This window comes from Azolla caroliniana, unplaced genomic scaffold (genome assembly GCF_043228905.1).
Source record: "Azolla caroliniana isolate FFs.n. ecotype wild unplaced genomic scaffold, voAzoCaro1.0.p SCAF_13, whole genome shotgun sequence".
NCBI lineage: Eukaryota > Viridiplantae > Streptophyta > Polypodiopsida > Salviniales > Salviniaceae > Azolla > Azolla caroliniana.
The window spans coordinates 4,347,161-4,359,722 of NW_028230448.1; the positions used below are offsets into that span (position 1 = coordinate 4,347,161).

Genomic DNA, 12,562 nt, shown 5'->3' on the forward strand with positions numbered 1-12,562 from the left:
ATGCATACATATGCTATATGTACATAATCTCCCTTATATACATGGCATCATATAAATCCATACATACGCATACAATATATGTATTTATACATACATACACGTGTATATGTACATGCATACACACATACATACATACATACATACATGCGCATACATACCATACCATACCATACCATACCATACGTACGTGTCTTCTTCTTCTTCTTCTTCTCTGCTGTCTGTCTTGTCTCCTTTGCCTGCCCTGTTCCCATCGAATCGATCTTCCATCCATGGCTTCTTCGTTGCTCCCTCGAGCAGCCCGACTGGCTTCGGCGGCCCCTGCCACCGCCGTGAAGATAGAACCCCGTCTTCTCCACTCGCTCTCCCCAGCCATGGCTTCTTCTTCTTCTTCTTCTTCTTCTTCTTCAATCGATGTTACCTCCGCTTCCAACACTAGCCCTGTTTCTCCCAGCGTCTCCAAGCCTGCAGATTTCGTGATCTCCAAAGTCGACGCACTGATGAATTGGGCGAGGAAAGGTTCCATCTGGCCCATGACCTTTGGCCTCGCTTGCTGCGCCGTGGAGATGATGCACACGGGCGCCGCCCGTTATGACCTTGACCGCTTCGGTATCATCTTCAGACCCAGCCCCCGCCAATCCGATTGCATGATTGTTGCCGGAACTCTCACCAACAAGATGGCCCCTGCTTTGCGCAAGTAAGAGCACCTCTTTCATCCTCTCTGCTCTGCTCTGCTCTGCTCTGCTCACGCTCTAGTGGTAGATGGATAGATTTTGTTTATCCCTGCTGTTCTAAAAAATATGGTCTATGGACCCAAAGTGAAACATTTTCATGTTATGTGTATGGGGGGTCGGTTAGTAAGCAGCTCGAATGTTTGATGAATATTCAAGGCAGATGGATGATATGTTCCATCTCCTTGGAGGGCTGGAAACATGACCTACGGAACCCCAAAACAAGCAGTACAAGGGAGTCTCTTTATTTTTGTTGGTATAGAAGATGTAGCAAAATATGGCGCTTTTTTTTTTTTTTAAGGTCTCTCTAGGCGTGAGTAGAGATCATGTATATGCTCGTAAGGGGTGGGAGTTAGTGTGTATGACAGTTGAAATGTTTTGCTGGGAAGCACTGTATTGGACCGACTGAATGTTTCTCACTGTAGTGTGGGATGCTCCTCATCCTTGATCTCCAGGTGAAAAGAGGTTACAATCAAAATGACCTTTAAGACCAAAGAGAGAGAGCGAGGGGTGTCATAGTGCAAAAGGACTACAATAACGTGGCATAGGCCTTTTGCAACAAACAATAATAGAGTTTCTTTCAATGTTGAAGTTTTATGAAGAAGAGTCTCCAATGAATTTTGTCCTTCGAGTTCATGTTGGTTTATCAAAACCATCCTTCAAATGATAATGGCACCTTCATCTGATCTCATAAGATGACAAGACGATGTCATGTGCAGTGTTCCTCTGGTTTGCCTTTTAGAGACCATAACTGGCCCCAAAGGTCTTTTGATTTCAGACTGTTCCTCTGGCGTCACTTCTAGAGTGCATAACTGGCGGCGAAGGTCTTTTGCTTCCAAACTGTTCTTATGGCTTGTCTTCTATAGAGCATAACTGGCATCGAAGGTCTTTTGGTTCCAGAACACTATATCTCCTTGTCTCCATTTGCAATTGATGGGGTGTTCAGTTGTGGATCTGCCCAATCATATATTGTATGCCAAGTGAGACGCAAGTATCAATGTAGCTGGGTAGAGTCATTGAGGATGGAGGCCCAGGGCACTGAAATCCTGTTTCTGAGAGCAATATGAGCTTTGAGACAGAAAAAGATGATGTTGATGACTTGTGTCCATTTCCCACAAAGGATGTCGTCTCAGGGCAATCTGACTAGAGTGGGATGTATAGGAACATGCAGGGATCTTAAACTAACTGCCACACAGGAAGATCACTTTAGAAAGACTTAGAGGAAAAATCAGCTGATCAGGAAAAACGAGTTTGTGATTACAAAGTTGTAGAATGGTTTATATAATCAATATCTACAGGTAGCTGGAAACTCAACAGTCACCTAACTAGGTTCATGCAATTCTAACTATGTTCGCACCAAAATTTTCATAGAATACACATTAAGTGTAACAAACCCTCCTCTAAGTGAAAGATGTGAACTTGAACGTCGTCACTGTCCAGGTGTTGGAAGAATGCCCAATCCGTTGTGAAAATATTGAAACTTTTCTTTGGATAGAGCCTTCGTAAAAATGTCTGCAACATTTTCATGAGTTGGTACATAGATTGGAACGGCTCTCTCACATAACAATAATGCACCTCAATGTGTTTTGTACATAGATGGAAGATGGGATCCCTTGCAATAGCCAAGACACTTTGACTATCTCTAAATATACAACTAGGAGATGGTTGCTCAAGTGACAAATCAGACAATAATCTCCTAAGTCTAACACACTCTACTGTACCACTGAATGCTGCTCTATATTCAACTCCACAACTTCATGTGGCCACTCTAGGTGGTTTCTTGCTGAGTCAGGAAATACAAGAATTGCCGATCATGAAGCAAGTGCAATTGTGCTGTTAACATGGACGAATTGCCTTTCCATCGAAGAGGTTGAATCGTAGTGCCTTCGAGGTTATGGAAAACCTACTTGGTTGCTTGCTAACGTTTTGTTCCAGGGCTGTGCATAAACCTGCTTAATTGTGAGACTGCAAATTGAATGTCAGGTTGAGTGTTGCACAAAAATATCGAACAACCTACAGCTTGCTTGTATAAGAGTACACCAGCTGGTTCTCGTTTGACTTGATATGAGAATCTGGAACTTGTTTCTACAGGAGTGGAGATTGATTTGCACTCTTCAAAACTGAACCATTGTAGGAGCTTCTTGATGTACTTTTGTTGACTCAAGAAAATGCCCCCTCAATGGTAATGAATTGAATGCTGCGGAAGTAATCGAGATTACCAAGATCTGTAAATTCAAATGTCTTACTAATATCAGCCTTGAAATCTGCAATTACTTGCTCATTAGGTCCTGTGATTAGCAAATCATTAACACGAAGCAGAAGAATTAGTAATTTTTCACCATCCTTTCGGACATAGAGAGTGCTTTCAGTTGGGCTGTTCACAAAACTGAGTTGAAGAGGATGATCATGGATCTTTCCATTCCAAACTCTAGGTGCTTGCTTCAAGTCATCCAAATCTTCAAATATCTCACAAGTTTCTGCACCTTTAATGAGAAAAACTAGGAGGTTGAGTTACATAAACCTCTTCTTCTAAATCTCCATTTAAGAAGGCGGTTTTATGTTCAATTGGTGAACCTTCCATCCTATATTTGTGGCTGTAGCAGCTATAGCTCTGTGATTGTGGCCATCCTTGAACTGGGGGTGGAGGTTTATTCACAGTCTATCCCCTCCTTTTGGGAACGGCCTTCTGCTACAAGTCTCACTTTAAAATGATTATTACCATCCGCATTATGCTCGACTTTGTAAATCTACTTCATGGCAATTGCTTTTCTACCTTTAGGTAGATCACATAACTCCCAAGTGGTATCCTTATAAATACACTCAAGTTCTGATTTCATGGCTTCAACCCAATGGTCATATGCTAATGCATTCTCAAGAGAGAGTGACTCCTCATCACAAAATTCAACAATAAGAGCAGGATGGACATAATGCAATTCAACATGTGGATTGGCTGACCAGGGGTTTACCTTAAAGAGGAAATGTGAGTTTGCTGTCCATAAGGGTGTTAATCAGCCATATAGGGACTTAGAAGAGGCTTGTTCTCCCTCTAATTTTATGTTAACATCATATTGATTAATGACCTGTAAATCAGCATTATCATCATCAATGTTTGGTTGCTCATTTTCAACCACATTATATTATCAGCAATGTTTGGTTGCTCATTTTCAATTTGAACATTGTTTGGCTTCTTATTGTTTGGAGCATGCTGTTCATGCAAAACGTGCAAATTACCTCCATGAGGTTGGGTTAGTTGATCACCTTCAAACATAGCATTTTGGAGCAATGGTAAAAAAGTATCACATGCATTTGGTTTAATTGGCTATTTGGAGCAATCCACAAGTGTAGTTGAAATGTAATTAAATCTTCAATGTGGCTTTATATCCGCATTAACTCGTGAATATGTTTTTTTATATATGAAAAAGTTGCAGCATTTCAGTTACCTCTGTTTCTTCGTCTTCTGGGCCCATGTAAAAGGCCGAAATGCAACCGCCAAATATACTCATAAACCACATATTAAAACTTCAAAATGTATATCAATCTTAAATGCAGTAAAGATAGTGTACTTTTCAAAATGAGAGGTATATTTGGTAAAATTCCTTTGATTTTTAAAGTTTTGCATTGAATTTGGCATCAGGGTGTATGATCAGATGCCGGAACCACGTTGGGTGATTTCGATGGGAAGCTGTGCAAATGGAGGGGGTTATTATCACTACTCTTACGCTGTGGTTCGTGGTTGTGATCGCATCGTACCAGTGGATATTTATGTTCCTGGTTGCCCTCCAACTGCAGAAGCATTGTTATATGGCTTGTTGCAGTTACAGAAGAAAATTGGTAGACGCAAGGACTTTGCCATTTGGTGGAGCAAATAAATATATATGGGTGAAATAAAAGCTTGTAACACAGACTTAACAGTTACTTTTTCAGATGTTTGAATAGTTTTCTGACATAAAGGCTCTTTTTGTAAGTACCACCAATAAGTTCACATAGAGCAGAGTCTTTGAAGGGCTTCTAGATTTTGATGTGGTATTTAGCAAACCTAATATTTTGGTGCAACGTACTGCTTTCAAAATGTACTGTTTTGTCATTGGTGAAAGTCGATCACATATTTATTGGTTCTCTTCCAAGTGACATGGTTCCTTGCTAGAACACGCAAATTTGGCTTGCAGTGTTGGGAGACATTTATCTTACATGCAGGCGCAGGCGGTATCTATTAAAGCAGTTTCATTAGATTATAGAGCTGATCTGCTGTATATAACTACATGGACGAGTATGCAATGCACATACAACAATTATTATGTATATACACAATATTAATGAATGCATGATACTTGTATAACTGTCTTTTATCTATGATTGATAGATGTATCCACATTAATTGTTAAACGATGATGTTTTTACATGTATACAATTGTACTTTCAGGTAGAGAGGAACTCTTGAGACTGGCAATTGTAGATATTAGAGTAATTTGGCCCAACAAATGAGTGTTTCCTATGTGTGTTTGTGTGAACCTATTCAAACCCATGATAATTGTACTCTCGCACTGTTCTATTATCTTCTAAAGATGGTTATCGTTCGATGCATGATTTGGATTCAGTATTTCACCCATAGATATGTTTTCATGTGCTTTGGACACAACATATTGATAAGATTGGATAACGAGTAAACCATTTTGTAACTAATTATATGGTGATTGTTAAATGCATGACGTTCAAGTATTTATTGCGGTATTGGTGTGGAATTAATTTGCAACATTGATTACATACAACGAAAAAATTATTCATGTTGATCAAATTTAGCTCAATTGTGTAAGCAATAGGTGGACTATTGCCCTTCCTTTTGTATTTCCTCTTTATTTTTGCATAATGTTAATTACGATTCTAACAAAGGGGCGTGCCTTATAGTATTTTGACACGAAATCAAGAGCACGTTCAACTATCTCCAAAAACCATCTACATATTGACTACCACATTACAAGTCCTCACACTATTTAAGCGTGAACTAAAAACAAACTAAATGTAAGCTACCTTTGAATATTTGGGTGTCAATTATATATTTACATAGTTAAAGAGAACAAAAGAATTCTTGGCCAAACAAAATTGGCACTTTTATGAATATGCGGATTCTGAAAGTCCATGGAAATCTATTTCCTTGGATTTCCTTATCGACTTGCCCTTTTCAAATGTTTTCAATGCAATTGTTATATAATTCATTGATTAACTAAGATTGCACATTTCCTTCTCTCTATGAAGATTATATTTCATTTCGTTTCACAAATTTGAAAACAAAAGCTCAAACAGGCGTCTCCCGTAAACAGTCTTCTAGCTATCATCCAAAAGTGACAATTAAACCGTGGCTTCATAAATTACCAACAAGATGATTGGGCTAATACATGTCATCACAATAATTCATTACACTCTTTGCAAATAATAGAATACATCTTCTATCAAATATACTTTGTTCTTTGCAAATACATTTCATCACCCTCTTTGGACAATGCTTGAGCATTCCAAAATCTCTACAAATCTAGTTCAACTTCGAGGGATTCAGGCAAAGCTTTCATAGAACTTACTTGATGCGTAAGACTCACTCAAGCTAGTGCAAATCCACATTGTCAAGAATCTTCACTACAAAAATTTGTGTGCCAAATTGGGGATCATGTCTACATTTTACAATGCAATGTGCGAACCCAAGTTAGCTTGTTAATTTCTTTGTCCATTCTTGAACTTGATGTAGATTCAATATTTATTCCAAATCATGTTGTTCATAACAAATGATATTACTTGATTGATTGGTTATCTTATAACGTTTAGGGTTTAGAGTCTTGTATGTGGACACATAGTCCTTGGAGCACATCTATGCTAAAGTTAATAATCTACTTAATGAACAAGAAATGCTTGTGCATGAATAAAGTAGATATTTTAGATATCTCAAGCACTCTCCCTTCAAATTCTCAAAATAGCTCTCTCACATAACTCTACTCAAAGGCTTAGCTTTTATGATTATCAAGTTTGTTGTATTTAAGGACCCCGATTACAAACAGTAAGTGGGACTTCAAAATGTACTCATCTAAGTACATTAAGACAATAATCATTTAAAGAGTAGGAGCCCATCAACGTGTGCTCATTTAAGTACTATTGAGACAATAATCATTAGAGTTGTAGACCTTATGACTAACAAAAAATGAAATCCGGTAAACATTTAACACATTTAAGTTCCTAAAACAAAGCTTGAAGGGATTACATTTGCTTGAAATCATGATTGATTTGAGTTGTAAGATATTAGACACACCTATGTAGATGCCATGGAATTTGTCAAGTAAAAACGCTTTTCAATATCTCTTTAATTCTCATGAAATGTGCAAGCATCATCAATGTTAAACATGAGGCAACAAAACATTATGGGTGAGCAAATTTGCAAGTCACTGTAAACTAATATTTTGATCGAACAATGATGAAGCACCTAAGCAAAGTATATTTTAAACCTAGTTGTGTTATTGTCTTGTGTCCTGTCCTCCTCTATGCTTCAAGAACAAAATGACAAGCAAAACGAGTGAAGAAGTCCTAGAATGCTAATTTAAGTGGGTACCAAATCCAGTTAATAAAAAAAGGACAATAGGTTTGCAACCAAATAGGCTAAAATGTGGTCATTTGAAAGATTTTCAAAACAAATGAAGCAAACAATCATACACTAATTTAAAGAACGAGGGGCAAAACGAAGTATATGAGGACCACAATGTACCAATTTGGTGGAACGACTAGTTGTGAGCTTCGCTACTTCACCAATATAGTAAATAATAATGATAAGGAGGAATAAATGATAAAAGGGACATGATTGGAAAAGAAGCAAGACAAAAAGGACGATGGTTGGCCCAATAGTAGAGGCAAGTCAGTCTTGAAACCTCTTGGTTGATTGTGACCTTGACCAAAAAATAAAAGTGAAGTTGGCCTTTTCTTGATCACATGAGCAAAAACGAGATTAAGGATACTACGCTAACCATGTAACTAGCATGAAGAGCATATTCTCTAGTTTACGATTGTCTCTCTCCATGTCAACTCACATTCTATTCATCTTTCTCCTAGTTATTTTATCCTCTTATAAACTATGGACACAATGGGTTCAATAACTATGACTATATCTTCTCGTTCCTAGTGTTAAAATTCTCTTCTAATTGTTTTCCATCAACGAATACTAGCATAATTGCGTTTCCAAATTAGTTGTCTTTGGGTCAGTTGTAATTTTCTTCTTAGGATATCTTATGCTCATTCCTCTCCAGTTATAATTGTGTTTCTATGATGCGAACACAACTTCTTAATTGTTGGACAAATGCAATGCCCTACATCATAATTGATCCCAAGGGTATTGAGACATTTGAAGGGGCAATGCCACTGGGCAAGTTTATCTTAGTGATGACAAGAATTTCTAATTTCGTAATGTTTCTTGTTTAGATAAACATTTAATGGTTTTGAAATCAATTATGGAGTTGCTCTTTCATCTCATTTATGAAAATCTTGACTAGGTTATATGATAATATTAACAAAATGTTATGACGTGTAGAGTAAATCTTAACCCGATTTGAGTGTACGATGATGTTGAAAGGTAAATCCGTTCTTAATTAAGTTAATTAATTTTTATATTCGAACCTTTTGTTTGATTTCATTCTACAAGATTCTTGGCACATTGGTATAGCCACAATGTGGGATGCCAGGGTTTAGTGTAGTCCAAACAACCAATCATTTCCATAACATGGCACAAGAGAATGATTATGTTTCATTCAATATAAGTAAAGATGAATATCTTTGCAATGCATTATAAATTTATTGATAGAATTACATATGATCAACCAAAAACCAAAAGAAAGATTATTTATAGCATGTATTTGCATGCAGCTTAAGCACTAATACAAATTTTGTTATGTTGATGTAGCATACAAGATTGCTATGTGGCATTGCGCGAAATGTTTTGTGAGTTATGAAATGTGAATTCTTAAGATTTCCAATATTGGTTAGAGAGCCAAAGAGAATCTGCTGCGACACCTAGGTTGTCTTGATTGCGGTGCCAAGAATAATATGCATGTGTCCTATTCTTTATGTCAAGAAGGCCATGCCCATAGCTAGCTTCGCGATATGCGGAATATGCGGGTTGAGGCTCTGTGAACCTATTAAAAAAGCACACAATAACTCATGCATCACAAAAGTAATATTTTATATCGAAAGAAGACCTTTTGTGGCAAAGAAACATATTCCAAAGCACAAGATTACTTGTCAGAGAGACCGTCGGCACCACCATCTCCAAGGACTACATAAACTGGTGCAGATGGGTTAGGTTGTGGGGTACACATCCCATTAGTAATGTTGTAATTTATGTTGGAGAAGCGATACTAAACACAACATTTAAATAATTAGTTAATATCCAATTCAAATACCTAGAAATTTAGTCTTGCAATGTGTTGTCCTTACCTAGGGAATAGTTGTAGTATTATTCTCGATATTTTGCCTAACAAACTCTCTGAATGTAAAATCAAAACAAAAGCATAAAAGAATATCTAAGGTTATACTTACTGATCTTTCATATGCATGACAATGGCCGGCGAACACAATGTCAACCTTAGCTTGCACGAACCATGATTCAAATTGAACTCGCATGGTTTCACCCTCCATATAATGATCCTCATTGCTATTGTACAAGGGTGAATGCATCAAAACAATAAGCCATGGAGTCTTTGTCCTATCAACAGAGCTCAGTTCCTTCTTTAGCCATACATATTGAGGAGTATATTTTCCTATACAAATATGAGCTCAAGAATGTGAGTGTTGCCTTAATCAACTTTCCCCGAGAAAGTGAAACTAGAATAATAGAGTGTACTTACCGAATGCCGAGTAAGAAGAAAGAACGATAATATGGGCTGATGCTCTCTTGATGGAGTACCACAATTGTGATGTACTATTTGAGGCTTTATAGGGCACACGATAGCGGTTCAAATATACCTTGAATGGCGTATTCTCTCCCTAATGGATAAAATGAAATTGAAAAGAGTGACATGTCATCTAGACTTTACTCAAAGAGAGAGAGAGAGAGAGTAGGTATGTAATCAATGATATCAAACTAACCACATCAAAGAGAAGATCAATCTCATGGTTGCCTGCCGTCCAAATCCAAGGTTGGTAAGCTGTGCTTCGTTCAACAAAGCGGCCCCATGTATCCCATCGGTTGTGGTCATGGAAAGGATAAGTGTCAGCATAGGAAAAGTCACCTACAAATAGAAGTGTTTGACCTTTTCCTCGCACGTAGCGGTCAAGTGTTCTATTGGAATCAAATGTTTGTCCAAGGTCACCTATTTAAACAATCATTTGAGTAATTACCATAAATGAGAACAAGAATTGAATAGCAAAAGTGATATATTTTGTAATTAGTTTGAAAATTCCATGTTTTATCATGACTATATCAATGTCAACACATGAATTAATTATAAGATCTTTCCCAAAGTCAATCATGATGTTCAAATTATTCATCACAATCTTTATTGCATGCTTGCAGTATCATATCTTCAATATCCAAACATTTCTAATTTGGCATTGTGTCAATACTCTTTAGTGTTTCCAATCCATCATCGCATACCTTAGATAATGTCAATTGTAAACATAATGCCCAATATCTCAAAGAGATGGACCATCTAGATTGAGGTTTGTTTTTATTCAAGAAGTGATGAATCGAGACCATCATGATACATGCAATGTAGGTTGTTAATGTTCTAGTTTTCATGCAACATATCTTCAAATGGTTTGGGTTTCATGGAATATAGCTTGTTAATGCTCTATATTTTCAAATTGATTTTCTCTTAAATGAGTGGAAGGATTGTCCTCACTTTTTGGGGTTATTTTAGTAACTATAGCATTCAGACATCAATTATTTAACACTTGAACCCCGACCACTAGTATACTATCTTGTATATGGGAATTATTCTTACTTGATGATAGTCCTTGATCATCCTATGCACATGGGGACTATTTAATAAGTTTAGTTTATTATGTCATTCTACTAAAGGCAAGAACCCCATCAAATTTTAGAGAACGAGAAAACAAAATGAATGAAAATAAATAGGACTTAAGATAATTTATCACATTTCACCAATGAAGTTTCTAATAAATAGTTTCCATTTCATAGTACCAATTATTCCAAAAGTGTAGGGAACATCGGGTCCAATTGGTGGAGGTGTCTGAAACGAAAACTCTCGAGCAGAGGCTCCCTCCCCTAGTTTGTAGTAATATTTGGTGTTAGGCTGCAAAAACAGTATAAGCAAACATTAAACAAAAAACTGTTAAGAATATCTATATCTTAGTAATCACCTAAGTTTATATGTATATGTACACACCTTGAGGTTATCAATTCTACAATGATGAATAAACCCAGATGTGTAGTTGTAATATGTGTATGTTAGGACGTCAGCTTTTTTACTCTTAGAGTACTTTCCAGAGTTGAGACCATATTGGACAAGATTAGATCCGGGTTTTGAAGGTGTAATCCATGATATATAGACTGCTTCTCCAATGTGATCTCCTTGTGTGATATGCACCTACATCCGAAAAAATTCACTTTGATATTATCGCATTGCCACATTGTAGGAAAGTTTTGTTCATTATGATTTAGGAGTGTATGTAGGTTCTACAAATTGAATTCGGTATGTTCATTATGATGGGAGGCCATATTGTGAAAACTATTAAATGAGCAAAAAATGGGATATGTTCATTCATGAAGGAAGAAAACAACATGATTTAGTATGTGATAGAGAAGGTTTTCCACAAACAAAATGTCCATGCTTATCTGATATGGATCTTATTATCTATAATCAACATAATGGTTATGTTCTAATTACAAAATTTGTTTTGCTTGATGACAAGAATATTATCTCTACCCATCCAAACACAAAAATCTAGCTACAATTCAATGAGGTCCAGTAATATGACCAAGTGTAGCAACACGCCATGAAAGAATACAAAAGTATACGAATGAATGATAAGCTCCAAATGTTCAAGTTTTTTGTGTAAGAAAGCAAATTATAAATATTTACACGCAACAATGCATTATAACATTAAGAACTCAAGATTTGTTGCCTGTTGTGGAGCATTGTAGCCATTGGGCACTTTGAAAACATCACTATCCAAGGGCATGTCCCCAGGATATACTTCTAATTTGCGTTCGATCTTTGAGCTTGTCACTCCACCGTTGATGCATAGTGTGAAAGTAGAGACCAATAATATTACATTAAACATGGCCACAACAAGATTAAGGTTCGCAATGCTTGTCATACCTATAGTTGTCCCTGAAACCTATTGCACGAAATGGATTATAAATAGAACGTCAACAAAATATCCCTCTCCCACTCTCAAAAAAGAAGATCTTACCTTATGCATAAGAAGAAGATGATGGACAAGTTGTCATAATGAGTGAGGGTGTCACTTATAAATAGATATCACATCAAAGTATTACTTAATTCATTTATTTATTTCCATTTGAATTGGAGAGCATATATATGAGTTATTCATGGAATATACTTAGAAATGCAAACTCTTATTAATTTAATTTCCACATAGAAGCGAAGACTATGCCAAAGTTATATTATAAAAGCGTATTTAGATCATGGTTTACGAATGACATAGACTTTAAGAAAATTCATACCGTATATTCCAAATTCGATTTAAAATCCTTGAGTTGTGGATAATATATTCGACTTCATTTCAACTCTAATTTTTTTATATTTCTCCAAATGCCCTCAATTAACCCTCAATAGAGAGGAAAGGGAATGAATCGACTATATCATTACTCAAATAATATAAGG

General features: G+C 36.6%; 2 protein-coding genes across 2 annotated transcripts; one reads left to right on the forward strand and one right to left on the reverse strand.

Moving 5' to 3' along the window:
* Positions 1-214: 214 nt before the first annotated feature.
* Positions 215-4,793, forward strand: LOC147855987 (uncharacterized). Its single transcript, XM_087329731.1, has 2 exons — positions 215-694; positions 4,363-4,793. Exons 1-2 carry the CDS (start codon positions 270-272, stop codon positions 4,595-4,597), a joined length of 660 nt encoding a protein of 219 aa, XP_087185857.1. The 5' UTR covers positions 215-269; the 3' UTR covers positions 4,598-4,793.
* A 3,731-nt stretch (positions 4,794-8,524) lies between these two features.
* Positions 8,525-12,177, reverse strand: LOC147855988 (purple acid phosphatase 2-like). The gene is made up of 9 exons (XM_087329737.1): positions 12,129-12,177; positions 11,838-12,053; positions 11,099-11,299; positions 10,894-11,005; positions 9,837-10,060; positions 9,596-9,734; positions 9,288-9,508; positions 8,988-9,106; positions 8,525-8,884 (listed from the first exon to the last, which is right to left on the reverse strand). Exons 1-9 carry the CDS (start codon positions 12,135-12,137, stop codon positions 8,713-8,715), a joined length of 1,413 nt encoding a protein of 470 aa, XP_087185863.1. The 5' UTR covers positions 12,138-12,177; the 3' UTR covers positions 8,525-8,712.
* Between the last annotated feature and the right edge of the window lie 385 nt (positions 12,178-12,562).

Excerpts from the sequence above, each read along its gene's own strand:
- LOC147855987 (XM_087329731.1), top strand. The coding sequence starts at position 270 with ATGGCTTCTTCGTTGCTCCCTCGAGCAGCCCGACTGGCTTCGGCGGCC. Across the intron at positions 695-4,362 it reads ATGGCCCCTGCTTTGCGCAA|GGTGTATGATCAGATGCCGG; the intron begins GTAAGAGCACCT and ends ATTTGGCATCAG.
- LOC147855988 (XM_087329737.1), bottom strand. Across the intron at positions 10,061-10,893 it reads CTACACTTTTGGAATAATTG|GTGACCTTGGACAAACATTT; the intron begins GTACTATGAAAT and ends TTGTTTAAATAG. Across the intron at positions 8,885-8,987 it reads GCCGACGGTCTCTCTGACAA|GTTCACAGAGCCTCAACCCG; the intron begins GTAATCTTGTGC and ends CTTTTTTAATAG.